A 23,267-nucleotide genomic window follows, 5' to 3' on the forward strand; every position below is an offset into this window, starting at 1 on the left:
ATAATTTAAGATTCATGCTCTCTTAGCTTAGTTATTATTTTATGCCCAATATGCCCTTTCCTTTCTCTAGCTCAACCTCCACATTGGATAAACAATAACAATAATAATAATAAAAAAAAATACATAAAACTGAAAAACACCCTCACTTTTCTCTCCTTGCCTGACACTAATTTCGAACAGAAGACTTTCATCCTTCATTTGCTTCTCTCCCTCTCGAAACCCAAAATCCAAAACCTCTTTTCTCATGTTGATCTCAATATGAAAAACTCAAATCTCGTCAAAAAAGGACCCTTTATTTTCCCAAATGTTCTCGGAATCCTAAGAATCCGATGAAACCCAACCTTAACCTCTTCTTGTTCTTGGAAGAGGTTAACATTTTTCAACTTTCCTAAATGAGAGGAAGGTTGGTTTTCAATTTTTACAAAATGAGAGGAACCTCGCAAAAAAGATTAGGGTTTTTTTGGGTTTTCCAAAATGAGAGGAAGATAAGGTTAAGGTTCGAGTTTTGTTTTTTACTTTTCCTTTTTTTTTTTTAATCAAGGACAATTTAAGTATAAAATAGTCATAAGTTGAGAGTCCATGAATCCCAAATTATTTTTGGGACCAACATAGTTTTCTTGAAAAACCAAAAATTGGATTCCCAATTTATCATATTTTCCACATTACCGGCCCAAAACATACTTTTTTTTTTCCCCACATTTTCTACTTTTGGAGTATTAACCAAATTTAGGTTTCAAGTAAACATACTGTTAACATACTGTTCAAGTAAAAAAAACTAAAATTTTTATATGAAGTGCATTTGATATATAAAAATCTACAACCACTCTTAAATTTTTTATTTCTATACTAAAATTGATATGAAAATATCATATATTGGAATAACGTTTTAAAAGGTGCCAATTGAAGGTAAGGTGATGGTTTCAAAAATTAATTTTGTTATAATTGAATTTTCATTTATAAAACAGATAAAAAAACATTAGTATTTTTATTTTTTGGGATTCCTAAATCTCAATTCTCATAGGATTTAGACGTATTTCTTATTTGTGATTTTAAATGATTAAATGAAAGTAACAGAATTTATCATATGAACTTAAGACTCATGAATAAGTTCCCAAATGTATGCCCTGCAAGTTCTTTTGGGGAAAAATTTTCAAATACTATTTTGGATTTAGTACTCGGCTTAATGTCTAACATCACATCTTTGATTACATATATGACATGTCTATCTAGCACCCAACATGAATTAAATGTTAGTGTAAATTAAATCTAATTAGTTGAATGGTGTCTTGGCACACAATTATACGTATAGGGAGAAGGAAGTATTTGTGACCATTTGATTTTCTATTTTCTACTCAACCAAAAGCTTTGCACCAAGCCTATCCAATGACAATTAAGAGTATGATATGTATATTGAATCAAAATCTCGTAAGCCTAAATTTTATTGAAAATTATTAATTCGACGTAGTATCTAAACTTTGTTTGTCGTGTAATTTGTATTTTCCTCATTTGTATATGGATATGAATAAAAAATTATTTTTTGTTTGATATGAATCCAAATTTTATTTGTCTCTTCATCTATGAATATGAGACCACACATGAGGGAAGATATTAATGATCAAGATATGTATAATGAGCTCAAATCCTAAAGGTTTACACTTTTAAAAAAATCGATAATTCAACTAGAGAGGGCAATGGGGCAGGTTTTTTTTTTTTTTTTTCAGGTACTCGCCCCGCCCATTCCTTAATGGGACAAGGTTTAATTTTAATAAACAGGTTTGAGACGGATTTGAGAATTTTTTTTAAAACGTAGGACGGGTTTGGGTATTGCCCCATTCCACCCCGATTATATATAAAATTAAAATTTAAAATTAATTTAATTTATTTTTTATTTTACTATTTTTAATATATAGATAATAAAAAAATATTTTTAATAAAATAATTCATAAAAATATAATAATTTAATTATCTATAAAATATATTTATTTTAATATAATTAAAAATTTTAAAAAAAAGATAAATGGGGCGAGACAGGGTGGGGCGGGTATGAGAATTTATCATACCCGCCCCGTTTAATTTTTTAAATGGAATGAGGATGAAAATTATTTTGAATAAACGGGACAGGGTTGGGATGGGAGCGACCCATCCTATTGCCATCCCTAAATTCAACAATGAGAAAATAGATTAATGCAAGAGAAAATGTCAATTGCCTAAAGTCTTAAGGTCCTTTGGGACGAGTAGTAGAAGAAAGATGGTGGAACAAGTAAATTCAAAAATTCAAAAATAGCAGGTAAGATTTCGTGGAAATGCATGTGTTCGTTGCATGCATTATTGAAAACTTCTTTTTGAAATTTATGAATCATTGACGTGCATGCACACGTTACTTTTGAATGGTAAGATGTTTACTAGAAAATTTACGGCATTGCTGCTGGAGAAGCTTCTTAAAAATTTACGACCACTTTTTTTAAAAATCTTCAAAAACATTATATATGAATTGTTTTCTTAAATAATTGGTATAAACTTCTAGAAAATCTCTAAGTATTGGAAAAACCTATGACTTATTTCTTATTTTGTCATTTTTTATATTGTTTGATGGGTTAATTTCACTCATCTCCCTTAAAGTTTTAATTAAATATAACTAGTTCTCATTGGTTTGAAAATTTATCGAATACCTCATTTATTTTTGAATTAGAAGGGAAGTGAGTGAAAATATAAGATGATAAGGATAGATGAGGCATTTGATGAAATTTTAAATTAATGTAAGCTAAATATATTTAGTCAAAACCTCATAAGAGGTCAATGAAGTTAACCCCTTATTTCCGTGATACCCCTTAACTCCTGCAAATCGGGTTTCTGCTATTTTTATTATGTTTTTTATACTCTCTAAAGGTCACACTTTGTTTTGTCATTCTATATATATTTTTTTATTTTTTTTAAAATTATATCTATTTAAAATTTCTATGATTTTTTCTTATAACTACTAATCAACAATCATTGATTGGAGTCTTTGCTATCTTTTATAACGTCATACTCTCCATTCATGTACTTTTCTCAATTTCATATTTTACTTTGAAATTAATAAGAAAATTTGAAAAAAGAAACAAACTCAACATCACCATAAACATTAAACACGATGAGTATCGTAAGTATCTACGAAGTTGATTGTTGTATCATTTCGTATCTTCTGAATCAAACCAAAAGTCCACTATGTATGGTCTAGTAAAAAATTTATTGTTCTCACCGGCCAGCCCTCAAGTCTGAATTTTCTCTGGGAACTTTAAATGAAAAGGAAAAGAAAAGATCAGACACATCAAAGTCCTCAATCCTTCTCATTCATTCAGTTTGGAAATTTCCTTTCTATTTATTCTCAAGCAAAAACCCATGCCAATCAATTGAGGACACATCCACTGCTTGCATTATCAAGAGTACTTATCATTCGGGTTAGAGTTACTCATCAATATGAAATGTAAAGAAAATCAAACTTTTCAATCATCTTATTCAGTTCATGCACTTGTGGAAAAAGTATTTCAAAGAGAAAAAATTCCCATGACAAAGTCATAACCAATGAAAAGTTGCCATTTACAAAGGTTTGTACCAAGTAGGGACGGATCCAATTCATGCCCAAAAAGGACATATGCCCCCCTCGAATTTTTTTAAACAAAATATTTTTAAGGGGATTTAAACCCTTTCTCATAAAGAGATGAAAAAAAAATCATTTTTATCATTAAACTATAGATGTTTTTTATTTAGGTTTTGCCTCCCTGAAATAAAGAGCTAGATGTTGACCCCTCAAGTCATTTACTGGCTCCACCATTGGTACCAAGGGCAAAAATAATGTAAGGGTCCATGGCTGTCATCTACCATAATATTGGTGTGGTTCAACAACATACCATTGCAATTTTGCTGACTCTTGATTCATTGTATACAGCAAAGTACAAAGTAATTGTTTAAGGCTTCCTGAGTGAGGAGAGATGGCGGGTCGTTTGCTTCCATTTGAGCTTTGACTAAAGGGGATGACTCATCAAACTTCATCATATCCATCAACATCAACACAAAAAGTAAGGATGAAATATTGTTCTGAAAATTTCCATTGCCGTTTCCCGTTGGTTGTCTATTTCCTTTTTCATTCTCAAAATGTTGTGCGGTTTATATTTACTTTATGATTTTGTTTAATAATTAAAGAAATTTAAATTTTAAAATCTCTTTTTAAAAGTTTGATTGTTTGATGTTATTTAGGATGATAACCACCGGAGCTATATGGATGGATCGTGTTTAATCATATTTCAACTAAACTATTTTTTGAAATTATAGGCCCTCTTAGATAACTATTTTTTAAAACAGTTTTGTTCTTCGAGTCAAAGATGTTTCAATAGATGTTTGTTTTATAAAACATTACAAAACATTTTTCAAAAACTGTTATTCAAAACTACTTTTGAAAATAACTACCTAACAGGGCAGTAACATCTATGTTTGGATTGTGTTTGTTGTTAATGTTAGGTTGGGTTTGGATTATATTTCTTTGCTTGTACTAGATTGTGTTTGGAAATTGCATATGTGAATATTGATTTGCTTTGCTGTGTTAAGGGAGATTCTTCTACTAAAGAAATGAACTCATTTGATTGTAGCAAGGAAGATTGTCAAAGGTCAATCACATGGCTATCATAGAATAACCATATTCCCATTATAGTTCTTCACCATTATGTAAAATTTCGATACATGATCCTCTGCTATGTAAATTTCCATCCAAGCTTCAACCATGTACATCTATATAAAACATTTATGCATCTACATATAAAATAAAACCTATTGGATATAAATAAGTATTTGTATGCAAGTATAATGAAAAAAATGAATTCACGAGATAGAAAGCTTGACTTATGGTATAAGGTTTCTTATAGAAACCTAGTATTGATTATGAGGAAATGTACTCTCTAGTTATGGACATAGTAATATTCTGTCACTTAATTAGTTTGACAATCCTACAAGGATTAGATATGTGTTTTGTGAATGTAGGTACCACATATTTGTATGGATGGATACGTGTTTTGTGGACATAGTTACACATACATTTCATATGGATGGATGCATCGAAAGGTGCTAAAAACAAATAATTCAAATTATCATAGTATATATTCAATTAAATTGAAAATGATTCTTGTATGGAAGTAATCCAAAGGCATGCATGAGGAATAGTTGTCTTAGCAAGTATCTATTAAAGTAAGGCATATGTTAATAATTCAATTCACTAATGCATTTTTATTAAGAAACTAGAAATTGGATTTGAAATAATTGCAATATATATGAATTTTAATCTTGTTGAAACTCTTAAAGAATGCACAAGAACCGCTAATTATTTGAAAAAATCATTTGAAATGAAAAATCTTGGAAAACTTACAAATAAAATGTTAGTATTTCAATTAACATATATAAAGAAAGTCTTAAAGCACTTAGATATGGACAAATCACAACTACTAAATTTTTTAATGGTAGTTAGTTTAATTGAAGTGAAAAAAGACTTCATTTGTCATAAAGAAGATAATGGAAAAATACTTGATTTAGAAGTATCTTATTGTAGTGCTATTGGTGCACTAATCTATTTTATAAATTGTACTTACTATATCATTTACTATCAACTTGCAAGTTGTAGTTTTGCATCAACTCAAAAATATTGGAATGAAGTCAAACATATATAATGATATCTTTGAGAAACAACTAAAATAAAGTTTATTTTATTTGAAAGGATCAGAATCTAATAAGTTGTTTGAAGATGTAGATGATGATTATCTTTGAAATTCTCACAAAGCTCAATCTTAATAGGAAATGTATTTACCCATTGATAGTACAATAAAATTGTAGAGATCAATTAATGAACAATGATAATCATCTCATCAAATCATTAAGAGATACTCACAATTTACAAACCAAGTTGTGAATGTGTATGACTAAGGTCAATGATCCATTATATTTAAAAATCATATGGCCTATTCTTTATTAAAAATAATCTAACCAAATTACATGAAAATAATACTATATGTATTGGACAACTTAGAAGAGGATTTATAAAAAGTGATAGAACTAAATATATATTTCCTAAGTTCTTTTATACTCATGAGCTTCAAGAGAATTCTGAAATTGATGTTCAACAATTCTAGTCATGTGATAATTTAATATATGTATTTGTAAAAACATTACCATCTATTATATTAAAAAAATTGATACGACATTAGAATAAAAACTGAGAGATTTATAAATTAAAGTGTTGAAGAAAATATAATAACATTAACATAATGGAGAGAATACTAATATAGATAAACTATTTTTTTTTTCCTTTGCCTAAATTTTGTTCCAATAAATTATATTGACAAAGTTTTAATGAGGAGTCCTAATGGTTAAATTATCTAAAAAAATATTATATTCTTTTTCTTTCATAAGGTTTCTTTCCTAGTAAGATTTTAATTAAACATATTTTTTATGATCATAAAAATATGCTTGATTACAATATTATTATAGGAATTTCTCGATATATAAAAACTTGTGTATGATGATCATAAACATCTATTTTTTTTGTGTGTAGATGATTAATTCAAATACTGATGTAAATCTTTCAAACTTTTTATAAAAACGAGATTTACTAATAAAATAAACATATTGTTCTTAGCATCCTAATTTCTTTTTCTTCCAATTTCTTCTTCTTTTAATTCCTTTATACTACGATAGATTATACATTTTATTTTATTTTTTGGTTTTCCTAGAAATAGTAACCAATGAAAAGTTGTTATATGATTACTTTATCTTTTGATAATGACTTTATTCATATCTAAGTCTTATTTAATATTTTATTTTGAATTTTTTTCTTTCTATTTATTTCAGATTTATTAGACGTAAGAGCTGAACTCAGAAGTGAGGTGTGGTGTCAAAGAAGTAGCATAGAATCTTCCTACACCTTGCAACCCACAAATTCTTCTGTTTTTGTTGGCTCTTTGGTAACTTATTCACAATACATTAATTACCAATTGAAACATTCATGATGTCAACATCAACAGAGAACCCTTTCAAACGCCATGGCGTCGATGGCGTGTATGCAACAAGCTTGGGTCAAACGTAAAGACTCTAAATCATGGAGCAAATTCTTCAATCACATGTGCTGTTTGGAATGTGGGAAAATTTCTATCCCACAAGCTTTGACTGTTTTAATTGAGAGGGCTTCATAATTTATGATAGAAAGCTAAGAGAGATTGAAATTACTTTAAAGAAAAAAAAGTTTTGAAAAATAATTTTTAAATATTTAGTTTCAACATGAAAAAAAAATCAAATATAATTAAAATTATATAAAAATTTATATGTTTTTAAATTATTTAACTTTTATATAGAAGAAGAAAGATAAGTAAAATAAGTTTAAAGTAGCATATAAAATAATTTATTGATTTTAAATCTATTATTTTATTTTATTTTATTTTTTCTCTCTAATTTTTTTTTTTCACATTTTCCATCATATTTTTAAAAAAAAATCAAATATAACCTTAAAATATTTAATTTCGTTGAAATTAGCCGAAATTGAACTACCAAGATACCACTAATTCCAAATATGAGTTGAAAGAGGGATCAAATTCTTATTGTGCCCAACAAAGCTTTGAAATAAGGATGGAAAAGTGAGAAGAAAATTTCAAATATTTTGACAAATTAACTTATTATAGTTTAATGTATATCCTCCTCAAGTTGAATTTATCCCATGATAATAATGAAACTTGTTTGGGATCAAAGATGACAATGGGTCGGGTTTAGGTGGATTATTCTTATCCCAACTATATCTCAATTATATAAATCAATTCTCATCCCATCCCATTAAAAAGTTTAAATGTACCTGCATCTCTTTACTCGGTTTAATTTTTTTTTTAATATTTTAAAATTTTTAAACATATTTTATTAAATTAAAGATAAATATAATTTATTTTTTATGATTTGCTTTTATGAAAATATATATTTTTTATTTTATATGTATTAAAAACATAGAAAAAGAAAAATTAAATTATTTTTACAAGAAATAATTTTAAAAATTTATCCAATTGATCCCTAACCCATTTGGACTTCTCCCAAACCTGTCTCCTTCACTCTCTTTCCTCTGTTTCAGATGTTTGAAAAAAAAAATATTATTGTAAAAACATTTCAAAGATTTGTTTCTTTTTTGGAAACTAAATTAATTTTTAAATCATTTCAAAGACAATTTAATTTAACATTGCAAGAAACAAGGGATATCAAAACCAAAGGAATGAGTCCACTAGCAACTTTTTGGACTATCCCTTTGGCGGTCATGGCTGAATAAGACATCATATGTTTTATTTTCAAATATTTAAGAAGCCGGTGCCATTGAATGTTCAAAAAAGACTTTGAACAAAATCTGGCATTAGGGTTTAATCGTTCAACAGTTACACAAACCAAATTATTGCGGAGAAATTTTTGGAATTTTCTCTTCCGTGGCTCCCATTTCTTCATTGATCATACGACCCATCACCAAGCTTCAGAAAGCAAAACATAACTGTGATTGAAAATTTGCCCCCACAAGACTGACTTAATGTAACTCTGAAAAATCGCCAAGGAAATATTTATATTTAGTGTGTTTGACTTCTAACGCCATTTTCTTAATGCTGATCAATCAACCTGCTACCCTCGAACCTTTTTCACACAGAAGGACGCCATGGTGAAGGTTATTTAGTTAGTCTCTCAGCTTTCAAGTCTCAGTCTATTTATATTTGCACACGCCCTCCTCTCTCTCTCTCTCTGTCCCTCTGTCTCTCTGTCTCTCTCTCTCTCCCTCTCTCTTATCAATCAAAAGTTCTTGTTATTTAATTTATTGCTTCTGTGTCTAGAGATCATGAGACCGGACAACGGAGATGTCCTGACTGCAGAACAGATTGCTGAGTTTCAGGAAGCTTTCTGCCTATTTGATATGGATGGTGATGGTAAGGTTTCCTTCTCCTCTACACTTTCACAGTATTCTTTTTTTATTTTTCTTCATCGTATACCAGTTTTTTTTCCTAGTTGCCAATCACATAGCTAAGTGCTAGAGCAGTCTCCGAGGTGTTCTTCAGTATTCTGATCAGTGATATGGGGAGTATCCACGAATGGTTATGGATGTAAACCAAAATCAACAAAAAGGGTATTCATTTATCAGTCAGATAAAGAGACCCATGTTAGTTTTTCAATTCAAATGTGAGGAGAAGTTGATGGGTAGTGGTTAGAAAAACTTGGTAGAAAAAAATTCTTATCACAGTCTGAGTATATCATCCCAGAACATCAACCCAGCTTCAAGCCTTCAACTATATTTGCTTGAATATTTTTGTTTTTTCTCTTATGTATTCCCTCATGTTAAGTCCAAAGTTTCTTGATTTTAAAAACTTAAATTTATCCGAGTTTGATCATAATCATGATACTTTGAGCATTAAAGCAGGATCAGCTGTAGCTCAATCTGAATAGCACAGGCATGTACTTGATGGAGCTGTTTTCATTTCCCTACTCTTTTTCTGCCATGGGAAAGGTTTGAGCTCCATATGATTCCACATTCCAAATTATTATGCAGATATTGACTTTCAGGTTTAACGTAAAATTTTGGAGTAAATTAAATTATTAATTATATTTTTAAGCTCAGATAAGAGCCCAAAACCCTAACTCAATGTTGGGCCTAAGTTCAGGCCCAAAATCACCCTCGTTAAACATCTTAAGCCCATTTAGGCTCATGTCTAACTTCAGTTTGGGCAGGCCACTTTTTCCTTTTGAAGGTCAAAGTATCTGATTAGACTTCAGTTTGGGCAGGCTTCTTTTTTTCCTTTGAAGGTCCAAGTATCTTATTCTCCATTTTCCTCTTGAGTGATGATGGATCTCAATTAGCTTTTCAGCTTGCTAAAATTTGAAACTTAAAACCTATGGTTGAGACACTGGTCAAAGAGAATCCCAAAAGCTCCTTATCATTGAGCATGGTTTTGGTTTTCAACAAGGGATAATCTGATTGAGGTGGTGTATTTTTTTTTTACTTAATTCTAAATGGAACTTAAAATTAAATAATGTTTAATAGTGTTAAATATTAATAAATCAATATTTTTCTTTTAATATTAAGAAAAAAAAAATATTTTGACTTTTTTCTATTTAGTCATTTTTTAAAAAAAGTAATAAGTTAAAAAAAAAATAATATGAAATTTAAAAGTAAATTGTTTCTAACAAAAAGTTAAAAAAAAAAACAAACTCTGCTTAAGTTTTATTTACTTGCTTTATACTTCAAACAATTTGTTGAGTAAATTGATGTATTTGGTAGGTTGCATTACCTTTGACGAATTGGCCACCGTGATGAAATCGTTGGAACATAGCACAACTAAAGAAGAATTGCAGACCATGATGGATGAAGTTGATGTTGATGGGAATGGGACTATAGAATTTGGGGAGTTCTTGAATCTCATGGCTAGAAAAATGAAGGTGAAGTACCAAAGTACATTTAGGCCAATTTCATTACTACTCATTTTCTTAATAGGAAAGTGTTTTTTGTTATAGGAGAGTGAAGCAGAAGAGGAATTGAAAGAAGCTTTCAAAGTATTTGACAAGGATCAAGATGGTTACATATCAGCTAATGAAGTTAGTTTGCTTTCACATTATGCATGCTATGTACATAATTAAAATGATCGACTCTTAGTATATGCTTGCCTTTCCCTTGAATTTTCATGGGAGATATTTCCTACTTTACAGTTGTTATTCCATGTGTTTTCACTGCGCGCAGTTGAGGAATGTGATGTTCAACCTGGGAGAGAGGCTGACAGATGAAGAGGCTGAACAGATGATTCGGGAGGCTGATTTAGATGGCGACGGACAAGTTAATTACGAGGAATTTGTGAGAATGATGTTAGCTGTTTGATTGGAATCTCCATTAATCTGCAGTTTGATAATTGAACTCTATCAGGGGAGTGACAATCACACGACTCCTGTCCCTTATCTGCCCATAACACTTTTAGGGAAATACTTGGTCTACTAGCTGAAACTCATTCTTCTGGCTACCCTTTCTATGTTCTCTTTTCTTATGGATGAGCTAAGACAGCCATTTGTGGACTCATTGTGTTGTTGGGGTACTTGGAATTAATCTGCAGGAATATGTGAAATAAATAAGAAATCTTTCTGTAAGATTTTGGATGGTAATGTTGTTATCAGAAGCTTTATTGTGGTGATCTTTCGGATAATTGTCTCTCTAGACAAGAACCGAATTGGCTGAACCAGGTATATTTTGCTTAGCACGATTGATTGAGATTCCTTTCTAGAATGATTCAAAAGCTTGAATTAGTTAACTAAGATTAACATCTGCCATAGCATATATTTATTTAGAACCTAAAGTTCAGATTCTTACATCTAAACTAAACAAAGGAAACTTCCATGAGTTGACAAGAAGGAAAAAAATTCCAACACGATAGAAAGAACATTAGGAAACTTACATGTTACCTCTCTGACATCGTGGTTAGTATATACAAATCTCAGCTACTTTTTAAAAGTAGAGCCAAATTTCTGTTAGTTTATTAACAAAAGGAGAAGAGCGATGTTACATCCTGGAGATATATCTTTTGATTTGGTTCTCTAAATTGACAGAAGGAATAACTGCTCCTTTTCTTACAAAAAATTTATCTATTGTGTAAGCCATTAGACACTTGAAGAAGGAATTTCAATAAACATTTTGGAGATGGACCAAAGTTTTTCCTCTAGGAAAATGGTGGGCTACTGTTCTCAATCCAAGGAGATTAAATGTAGGTGCATGGTTTGGGTATGTAGGTAGAAATGGTGGGATGCATGGTGGTGAAACATGACCACAAAGAAACTCACGACCAACATTTTATTGCCATATTTAATGATGGATTTGAAAGTGAATCTGGATGAAGAAAAAGTAAAATTTAAACCGTTGATGCCTAAACAACGAGTGGCCTGCAAAAATAATTACGAGTCCATTGTGATATACATAATAGAATAGTAAGACCAAGATAGACGTATAGGATATGCGCTTCTAGGGCATTCTATTGTGCAGCTAATTTTTTCAAAAGTTTAAGCTATTAGGATTTTGGTAGGATGTATATATATGTTCTTCAACACCCTCTCCATATCCACACATGGAGAGAAACTGATCATAGGGCAAACAAACCCAAATTTGAATGTGAAGAGAAACAGATCATATGGCAAACAAGCTCATATTTGCATGTGAAGAGACACATTAACTTGTGGGTAGATGAACCATGGGGTCTTCTTTGGGCTTACATGTGTGAACTCAATAGATTGAGGAAATAAAAGCTTAAACTATAAAATTTAAGCCTGTGATGTTTATCATACTCTATAAAACCCTCCTTTTTGTTTGGTCTTATATCTGTACGAGGAGAGACTTGTTGGGATAACCCCTGGATCATAGGTGCATGCTTTCACTAAGCCCAAGGATGCTAGATCTATACAATTAAAGTGAATATAACAATAATATTGTACATCTAGTGCTTAAAAAATGTATATTTGCTCTAAATGTTCATAAATCAAGATTCCAATCGAAGAAGACAATCTCATTTACAATGATGACTTTCTACTTGATCACTTGTCCTTTGAACCTTAGCACTTATGTAGGATGACAACAGAACCTTCTTAAGGAAGAGGAGGATGAAGGCTTTCTTTGGAAAACAATTGTTAAGTGTGTCTCATCCTAAACCTTTAAGGGAGGTCTTTATAAATCTCTCATGGGTTTAAGTAACTTGAGCCAATCTTGGTCTTAGGTCACTTAATTTAATCCATTGGATCATAATTAATTAATTAATCTTATTGAACTACATTTAGTTAATTAGCCTAATAAAAAGTAAAAAATAATTAATTATAAAATCCCATACAACCTTACATTTTTACCAAAATTCCTTAAAGCACATAAATGGTTAATTCTTCATAAAAACCTCAAATCTTTGTGATAACAAATAATATGAGATCAAACAGGGGCCATTGGAACCTATAGAAAAATATTGATTACTTCAAAATTCAATTCAAAAGTTGATTCAACACTCCACTAAAAAAAATCAATTGCACTCCAATATTCTATGAAATTACATTAAGATGAAAAGTTCGAGTTCGTAACCTACTATTCATTGCATGCATACTTCCCATGAACTGGTGTCCATAATCTAATAAGGTGGATATTATCAACCTTTTAAAATTATCTCTTCAATCCTTGAGTCTCGGATCTTCCTACTATGTGTTCTATTGATATACTTTAACTCATAAATAACATATGTCAAATTTCATTACAGGAATTACTATGATCATAGTTTTCATGATCATAAATATTTAAAATCATCAAAGGAAATATACTATCTCAATCTTATGAGATATCATGATGCCTATTTTGAGAATATTTGTTACCAACTCCTTTATTTAATAGTGACATTATTTGTTTAGAATATATGACCATCTTAAGATCTCACTCCTAGATCAAAATCATTAAAGACCTCAATGGTAGCTAACTCAACATTCTATTAAGGTTAAGAGTCCATTGTGGACTCTTATATTTCATATGTGTCCTCACGCGATGGCAAGACTTGGACTCAATAAGAAATGATTATTTTTGAAAAGTTTGAGTCATCACTTATTTTATTATTTTTTAAAAGAAAAAAATTAAAAAAAAAAACCCTAAGAGTAACTCTTTGTTTGGAAAAGACAAGTTTGTAAACTAAGAATGGATTTAGGGGTCAGGTTGGCTAGTAGGAAAGTATGATGATAAGTTGTAATACACCTCTAAGCCTAAATAAATATGGTGTCTAATATCTTATGTTATATGAATATTAAAATAATATTTTTGAAATTTTATTAAGTTAAAATATATTTTTTATGACATAGAACCCATCTATTGTTATTATTATTATTTTTTTCTTTTACTTAAATGACAATGTTTGTGTTTGAAAAATTGAAATAGGTGGTTGCGAAGGAGATGTTGTTTATGATATTGAATTAGGGCTTTCTAATTTTATTGTTTTGTTTTTTGTGGTATTAACTCTAAGATCCTCAACTTAAAATTATCATTTACATTGGTTATTTTTTAACATATAATAAAAAATTAACCAATAATATTTTGGTAATTAGATATTGAACATGGAGACATACTATGTGGTGTTTGTTGGGCACAAACATGGAGTTTATGATTCTTGGCTTGAATGCTAAAAAGTGTTATTTTCTATAAGAGGAGTGTATACAAATCATATAATTTTAGAGAGCAAGTCGTCTGAGCATCAGTGCTATATGAACCAAGATGGACGAGAATTGATGAATCTTCCAAATTTGGAACACTAAAGTTTCAACATGAAGTTACACATGACCATTTTCTATGAACTTGCTCATATGATTCCCTAATCAGTTTTATTGTTGCATTCTTTGTAATCGGTGTTTTGATAATTGTAATATCAAAGTTAATATAGGTTCTCTACATGTGTTTTGAATATGAATGTGTACTATAGTGGTATTGGGTACTATTAGTAAGCGGTATATCATAATGATTGTAAAGACCATTTACCAATGCTTAGCTAGTTCACAAAAGATAATTAAATGATTGATGAACATATATGTAAGGAATGTTAATGGATGTTCCCATATATGGAGGCCTTGTAACTTATCTGAGTTATTTTCTTCATTTTTCTTTAACTAGCTTTGGTATCATAAGTACTAGCTTGTATATATGCATCATTTGATATTACTAATTCTTATTGTTAGTATTCTCATTGGTAGCTTAGGAGAGTCATGGATGATCCAATCTGTGGTTTAATCAATATTTTAGCTATGTATATTACTTTTCATGAAAATAGATAAGTATGATATGGAAGCTATATATGTACCACATTTGTTCTTGTGTAGGCACTACCCTTTCTTGGATAAAGTAGTACCCTTAGTGTTATGGGTACTACTTTTACCAATGGAGCATTTCCATTTCCACCTTAATGAATCACATCATTAATAGTCTTGTTGTCATCTTAGTAGATTCATACATGATCGAATCCATGATTTCAAGAAGTTAAATAAGTTAGGAACTTAACCACATAGGGACCATATGCTCAACTTCATTGTGTCGTGGATGATCTAGACAATTATGACATTCTTATGTATAGATTTTACATTATTATTCTTTTGGTGCTACCTTTTTCTTGTGTGGGTGTGCTACCTTTGATGGCATCAGTACTACCAGTAATTTCCATGGGAACATTTTCATATCCACCCTAATGAATGATATAGTTAGCAGTCCGGTTGTCATTTTAGTATAGATCATATCATTGTTTCACAAAAAATTAAAATAAGTACAAAACTTACTGACATATATGCTCCATGTTAAAATCCATGGTGTCATAGACAATTTAGATAAGTATGACACTGGGATGTATAGGTAATACCTTTTCATTCATTAGGTACTATCTTTTCCATTGGAGCATTTCCATATCCACTTTGATGAATCATGTGGGTAAAAGTCTCGTTGTTATCTTAGTACAAATCATATTTTTTATGTCATGGACAATTTAGATAAGTATGGATGAAGATGTATAGATACTACCTTTTCATTTGTGCTACCTTTTTCTTGCATAGGTACCACCTTTGGTGGCATGGGTATCACCTTTTCCATACCCACTCTAACGAATCATGTAGGTAGAAGTCTTGTTGTCATCTTAGTATGAATCATATTATCGTGTCATGGACAATTTAGATAAATATGGATGAGGATGTATAGATACTATTCTCTAGGTACTACATTTTTCTTACGTAAGTACTACCTTTGGTAGCATAGGTATTACCTTTGCGATTGGTACATTTCCATATCCATCCTAACAAATCATGTAGTTAGAAGTCTCATTGTCATCTAAGTATGGATCATATCATTATGTCATGGACTATTTAGGTAAGTATGACATGGGGATGTATAGGTATTACCTTTTCATTCTTTAGGTACTACCTTTTACTTGCATAGATGTTAGTTAGATAACCAGTGGGCATACAAGAAAAGAAAAGCTCATCAACAAGCAAATTAAGTGTATAGTTGGATTCATTCTACTGAAGAGCATCACCAACTTTTGCATAACCGTAAACAAAAAGATCAGCTTAGGTAGATTGAAAATGTAAATCAAAGATAAAACATAGTACCTTTAAATTCTTCTGATCAACTAGAGTACAAGAAAAATCCCAATGAGGGCAAGATTTTCAATTAACCGAGGAAGATCAACAAAGTTTCCTGTTAAACTTTCATTTACTACAAGTTCCAAAGAGCAACCAAATTGTGTAGACAACTAGAATAACATTAATCCCACAAAAAATTAAAAGTGTAGGGAACTACAACAATGACTTCAATTCAATCAAAAAGTAAGATGGTAGAGGCAATGTTGAGCTTTGAGCAGAAGAACCTAGAATGCATGGCGCCAAAAAGTAAAAAGATTAGCCAACTTTAAAAGAAAGTAAAAATTAAAGGCATGAAGAGAGAATCACTAAGATGTGATAAAGACATCTTGGTAAGGAAAAAAATGCAAATAAAGTTATTCAATTGAATCTCAAAAAAGTTTATTTACTTTAAAAAGAAATGAAACAAAATTAAACACCAAATAATATCCAATAGATTTGAAAAGAAAGCTATTTAATTGTAAACTAAGTATAATCAAAATTAGATTTATGAAATAAACCAAACCCTTGCGATAAATATGTGAAAGGGAAAAATTTCAAAGTATGCTTTTATCATCTCCAACCAAAGATATTCTACCCTAGGTACTTCATTAACCAATTCAAAGCAATAATTTTAATATGTATATATATATATATATAACAACAAATGTGAAATACCACATTTAATTACTAAATAATTAAATAAAGTGCTTATTTGGATACATTTTCTATTTTCTATTTTTAAAAATAAAAAATATTAGTAACTTATATAGAAAATATAATAACTCTTATACAAAAAGTATGAAATTACCTCATCCCTTTAAAATTTACTTTCAAAATTTGAGATAATAAAAATTGTTGATATCTCAAATTTTTTTTTCTAAATAGTTTTTGAAAATCATCATCTTTTCAAAGTATCTCAAAGATTTTTTACATTTTATATAGAACTTATTATTGTTTACATCGGCATAATGCAAATAAACATTGGATAAGTTGTGCACAAACAAATTGAACCCATTTCACGTATTCAACTACTTTATTCAATGAACAACAAAATCAATGGATAACTGGAGTTACCAAGATTGCTTAACAAGGAAAATGAGACCCACCAAACCTAAGCCAATTAAAAATCACATACCTTAAACATGTTGTCAATTATTAGATTATTAACTTTAGATTCATGATTCTATGCTTACTTCTAGATAACACATGTAAAACAAGGTGCAGTAAAGATCAAACTACACAAACAAATGAAACTAATTTCACATAGTCAACTACTTTATTCAACAAGCAACAAGATCAAGGATTCTAACATTGATAGAGTTACAAAAATAACTATAGAAGAAGATATGACCTACCAAAATCTAATTAAATAACAATCAATATACATTTTTAAAAATGAAGCATAAAATTGCAAATATACAATTATTTACCAACGCAAAGACTTCAGTTGTGAAAGTTACAATCCTCCTTGTGTCCTGGGGATTAGGTTTTATGGGTTCGAGAAAATGAGAATGACAGATGAAGTAGAGAGTTAGGGCTTAGTGGGATTTGTTTTGGAGAATGGGAGGAAGAAGACATGAGGTTAGGGATTCATGGGATTTCAGAATTTTTGAAGAAGGTTAAGGTTCATGATTTTGAGTTTTTGAGAGTGAGGAAAAAGAAAAGAGGTTATGGATTCATGGGATTTTAGGATTTTTAGAAAAAATGAAGAGGTTAGGGTTTTTGATAATGAGAGGAAGAAGAGGAGAGGTTAGGAATTGATGTGATTTTGGGATTTTTATAGAAATGAAGAGGTTAGGGTTTCACAACATTTTAGGCTTCGAGATTAAGAATGAGAGGGAAAGGAGAGACAAGAACATGAGAGAGATATTGGCTTTAATGGTCTTTTGGAGTGTTTTTTCTCTTTTCTACTCGGACATTTTTGGTTTTGAAATACACATAAACCGAAAGTGTATGATTCTCTAAATATTTCCCAATTGCGTGACAAACTTTGCAATATGCAAAGTTAGGTTTATATTTTACTGATATTTCTATATCAACATATGACTACTTTTTCTTATGTTTTAGTCTTTTCCTACTCAAAAAACTAGAAATGTAATTATATATTTTTTCAAATATTCTTATTCTATTGTATCTTATCCAAATTTTCTCATAATTAATTTGATGTCAGCATAGGAGATGATGATAAATTAATATTAAAGCCAGAGAGAGGCATGGCTTAAACAAGGGAGAAACATCCGCTGCTGCAATACTAATAATAGAAGAAGCAATTTGCACACCATTCATCTCATCCACCTAAATTTGGACTCTGCTGTTCTTCAACAAGCCCTTCCACTTGTATTTTCTTTTCTGGTTTCCACGTTTTCATCTCACTATCCACCTTCTCCCGTTTCTCAGTTTTGAGAATCTTTATTTTTTATTTTTTAATAATGAAACAATAGGCATGCAAATGCATGCCATCTTGTTGAAGAAAACATCAAGGTACATTTAAGATGGCAACTTCAAGTACGAGTCCAAAGAAATCTTCATTAGCCTCCTCGACGTCCTCGGTCGGCCGCCCACCGCAGGCGGTAAAATTTGCACGCCGAACATCAAGCGGGCGTGTCCTAAGCCTTTCACGGGACGATGACATGGACTTGTCAGGGGACTTTTCAGGCAACAATGACTACATCAACTACACGGTTCTTATGCCGCCGACACCCGACAACCAGCCAATGGAGGCCTCTTCTGGGGGTGCTGCCTCCGCTGACTCCAAACCTGATGCTCCCGGACCATACGGGGTGTCAGCAAGAGTAGGCATGACTAGAAGGGTGGGGAACGATCAGGAAGGAGGCATCAGTGGAGCAGCAATGGAGGGAATGGACCGAAGAATGTCGGTGATGCAATCCAACAAATCAATACTGTTAAGGAGCCAAACTGGGGACTTCGATCATAATCGATGGCTGTTTGAGACAAAAGGGACGTATGGTATTGGTAACGCCTTCTGGTCTAAAGATGATGATGACTATGGACATGATGGAGTGTCCATGTCTGATTTTTTGGACAAGCCATGGAAGCCACTGACCAGGAAGCTCCAGGTTCCAGCTGGTATTCTTAGTCCTTACAGGTGCACGCCTTGCTATGTTTACCATTATCTAAATAGAAAAAAAATTTCAAATGATTTATTATCTTTGATAAAAATTCTTTTAGTCTCATGTTCGGTTTGACTATAAAAACATGAAATTTTTTATTTTTTATTTTTCATTTTTTCTCTCTATTTTCTTTTTCTTGGTTTTCTGGAACATTTATAAACCAAACATAGTGCTAGGAATGATTAATAATTAATTTTCGGCTGCATAGTCACAAAAGTTGGAATGTTATTCATTGTACAACCTTGCATACAACCCTGAATTGAGGTGTAAGTGTAATTGTGTGTTTGAATGAAAAGACAGGCTACTGGTGCTGATCCGACTAATAGGATTGTTACTCTTCATTGTGTGGCGAATCCGAAATCCCAACAGAGATGCCATGTGGCTGTGGGGGTTGTCCACTGTATGTGAGACTTGGTTTGCCTTCTCCTGGCTTCTAGATCAGCTCCCCAAGCTCAACCCAATCAACCGCTCCACCGACCTCGCTGCCCTCCACGACAAGTTCGAGCAGCCCTCCCCTTCCAACCCCCATGGCCGCTCTGACCTCCCCGGCGTTGATGTCTTTGTTTCCACGGCCGACCCAGAAAAGGAGCCCCCTCTTGTCACTGCCAACACTATTCTCTCTATCCTTGCTGTAGAATACCCCGTTGAGAAGCTATCTTGCTACATTTCTGATGATGGGGCTGCGATTCTCACCTTCGAAGCCATGGCAGAAGCTGTCAACTTTGCGGAGGTTTGGGTTCCCTTCTGCCGGAAGCATAACATTGAGCCAAGAAATCCAGACAGTTACTTCTCTCTTAAATCAGATCCCACGAAAAACAAGAAGCGGCCTGATTTCGTGAAGGATCGACGCTGGATCAAGAGGGAATACGATGAGTTCAAGGTCAGGATCAATGGCCTACCTGAAGCAATACGGAGGCGGTGCGAGACCCATAACAACAACGAGGAGATGAAGGAGAAGAAGCTTGCTAGGGAGAAGAATGGTGGAGCACCCCTAACGGAGCCTGTCAATGTCGTCAAGGCCACTTGGATGGCTGATGGCACCCATTGGCCCGGAACTTGGTACTCCCCAATTGCGGATCATTTCAAGAGCGATCATGCTGGAATCTTGCAGGTAATGGTCAAATGCTCATAAACAAATACATTACTAACTCTTCATTTTATCAACTCAATCGATCAAAATTCATGTCATGTATTTCAAATTAAATTTGTAACATGAATTTAGTAATTTTTATACTCTCTTGTTCACGTACATATGAATACATGTGTGGCATTTTGGAATGCATTACAATGCATGCAGGTGATGAGTAAAGTCCCCTCTCCTGATCCAGTAATGGGGCACCCAGATGATAAGGTCTTGGATTTCACGGGTGTCGATATTCGAATCCCTATGTTTGCTTATGTCTCAAGAGAGAAACGACCTGGGTATGACCACAATAAGAAGGCTGGAGCCATGAACGCCATGGTTAGAGCTTCGGCAATACTTTCTAATGGACCTTTCATACTCAATTTAGATTGTGACCACTATGTGTATAATTCAATGGCTGTAAGGGAGGGAATGTGCTTCATGATGGACCGTGGTGGTGACAGAATTTGTTATATACAGTTCCCCCAAAGATTCGAAGGCATTGATCCATCTGATCGATATGCTAACCATAACACTGTCTTCTTTGATGGTAATTAACATTTTAAATTCCCCTTAGAGTTTTAATTCTAAAATGGACTTCAGACTGTGAATCTAAAGTTTCTTTATATCCCAATACATACCATCAGGAAATATGAGAGCTTTGGATGGACTCCAAGGACCCGTATATGTGGGCACTGGCTGCATGTTCCGAAGATATGCGCTCTATGGGTTTCATCCACCAAGGGCCAATGAATACTCGGGCATATTTGGGCAGATTAAAACCAGCGCTCCTAATATTCAGGCCCAGCAAGCTGAGAAAGAAGATGGGGAGCTGGAGCCCCTAAGTGGGCATCCTGACTTAGACTTGCCCAAAAAGTTTGGCAATTCAAGTTTGTTCACGGAGTCTATAGCAGTAGCGGAGTTTCAAGGAAGACCGCTTGCTGATCACCTGTCTGTAAAGAATGGCCGTCCTCCTGGTGCATTGCTAGTTCCACGTCCACCCCTAGATGCACCAACTGTTGCTGAGGCTGTTGCTGTTATCTCCTGCTGGTAATTGCTTGCTTGTTTTCCATTTTTGTTTTTCTATTTGGTTGATAAAATACATTTGTAAGTCTTAAGTTTTTGCAAAAGCACAGGTATGAGGATAATACTGAATGGGGAGACAGGATAGGTTGGATTTATGGATCAGTGACAGAGGATGTGGTCACCGGTTACCGAATGCACAACCGTGGATGGCGGTCTGTCTACTGCATCACAAAACGCGATGCCTTTCGAGGCACTGCACCCATCAACCTTACTGACCGCCTGCACCAAGTCCTCCGGTGGGCCACTGGTTCAGTGGAGATCTTCTTCTCTCGAAACAATGTGCTTCTTGCAAGCCGGCGTCTCAAGTTCTTGCAGCGCGTTGCCTACCTTAATGTTGGCATCTACCCCTTCACTTCCATCTTCCTAGTTGTCTACTGTTTCCTCCCGGCTCTCTCCCTTCTCACTGGACAGTTTATCGTTCAATCCTTAAATACAGCATTTCTCTCCTATCTCCTCACCATTACAATAACACTCGCTCTCCTTGCCCTTCTTGAAGTTAAATGGTCAGGCATCGGCCTAGAGGAATGGTGGCGAAATGAGCAATTTTGGGTCATCGGGGGTTCTAGTGCTCACTTGGCTGCAGTACTTCAAGGCCTCCTCAAGGTCTTAGCTGGTATTGAAATCCATTTCACCTTAACCTCCAAGTCTGCTGCTGAAGATGAAGAGGACATTTTTGCTGATCTTTATGTCATCAAGTGGACCAGCCTCTTCATAATGCCGCTAACTATCATGGTGGTCAACATTGTTGCCCTTGTCATTGGGATCTCAAGGACGGTCTACAGTGTTCTCCCACAATGGAACAAACTGGTAGGAGGATCCTTCTTTAGCTTCTGGGTGTTGTCTCACATGTATCCATTTGCAAAAGGGTTAATGGGGAGGAGAGGAAGGATGCCCACCATTGTATATGTCTGGACCGGGCTTATTTCAATTACTGTCTCTTTGCTTTGGATATCAGTCAGCCCCCCAGATGGTTAGTAAGTGAAGGATGCAATTACGATCACACATTGTGATGAAAATAGAAAAACATCAGAAACTGATGAGATTTAATGGAATGTAAGTAATGTAAACTCAACCTAGTTAGAGTTCCTGGCGCATCTGCCTCCTTGAGATAACCCAAGATAAAAATGTTGTACTATAGGCCTCTACTTGTATGCTAATTTGTAAGTCATGGTGTCCACATAGAGTCAGATAAATTTTCAAATTACATATATATGAGACTAAAACTAGATGATTCTTCTGTCAATAGCCTGGCCAAGCCTTTTTGCCATGTCCCCTTCTATTTCTTCTAAATGATTTAAGAAGAATCAACAATTTGAGAAATACAGGCAGAAGTTGCTATGATTTTGGATGCTGATGCATGTTTTGTGTAAACAATGACTCAATTTTATTTTCAAGGTATTTTGCATTTGGATTCAAAACAGACTCATTTCATAGTGAAAAGCAGAAAAGAAAGATTTTCATTTCCAAGTAAGATTGTAACTCTTCCTTAATTGTCACTACAAGAAAGATGATGATTAGGGATGCCACATTTTTGTTGCCAAAAAGAATACTATTGGCACAAATATTTTTGCAACAAAAATTAATTTGTTTCATGTATGTCACCTTATCCTGGTCATAGGTTTTCACAATGAATAAAATGTTTAATTCATCTCTAACAATATATAGAGGTAAAATTTGTTTGTCTGTCTCCAATAATATTTTTTGATGAAAAGATATGTGTGTAAGGGTTCAAAATTTTATTGTTAAAACTAATCAATGATAAA

The 23,267-nt window shown here is 32.7% G+C and overlaps 2 protein-coding genes across 2 annotated transcripts; both read left to right on the forward strand.

The window, feature by feature from the left end:
• The first annotated feature begins 8,793 nt into the window (after nucleotides 1-8,793).
• Nucleotides 8,794-11,169, forward strand: LOC117931091 (calmodulin-like). The gene is made up of 4 exons (XM_034851957.1): nucleotides 8,794-8,954; nucleotides 10,301-10,458; nucleotides 10,534-10,614; nucleotides 10,757-11,169. Exons 1-4 carry the CDS (start codon nucleotides 8,867-8,869, stop codon nucleotides 10,889-10,891), a joined length of 462 nt encoding a protein of 153 aa, XP_034707848.1. The 5' UTR covers nucleotides 8,794-8,866; the 3' UTR covers nucleotides 10,892-11,169.
• A 7,412-nt stretch (nucleotides 11,170-18,581) lies between these two features.
• On the forward strand, nucleotides 18,582-22,770 carry LOC117930029 (cellulose synthase-like protein D1). Its single transcript, XM_034850478.1, has 5 exons — nucleotides 18,582-19,270; nucleotides 19,596-20,406; nucleotides 20,593-20,968; nucleotides 21,066-21,468; nucleotides 21,555-22,770. The coding sequence occupies exons 1-5, from the start codon at nucleotides 18,657-18,659 to the stop codon at nucleotides 22,477-22,479; spliced, it is 3,129 nt and encodes a 1,042-aa protein (XP_034706369.1). The 5' UTR covers nucleotides 18,582-18,656; the 3' UTR covers nucleotides 22,480-22,770.
• The last annotated feature ends 497 nt before the right edge of the window (nucleotides 22,771-23,267 follow it).

The sequence above is a fragment of the Vitis riparia genome, chromosome 14 (genome assembly GCF_004353265.1).
Source record: "Vitis riparia cultivar Riparia Gloire de Montpellier isolate 1030 chromosome 14, EGFV_Vit.rip_1.0, whole genome shotgun sequence".
Lineage (NCBI taxonomy): Eukaryota > Viridiplantae > Streptophyta > Magnoliopsida > Vitales > Vitaceae > Vitis > Vitis riparia.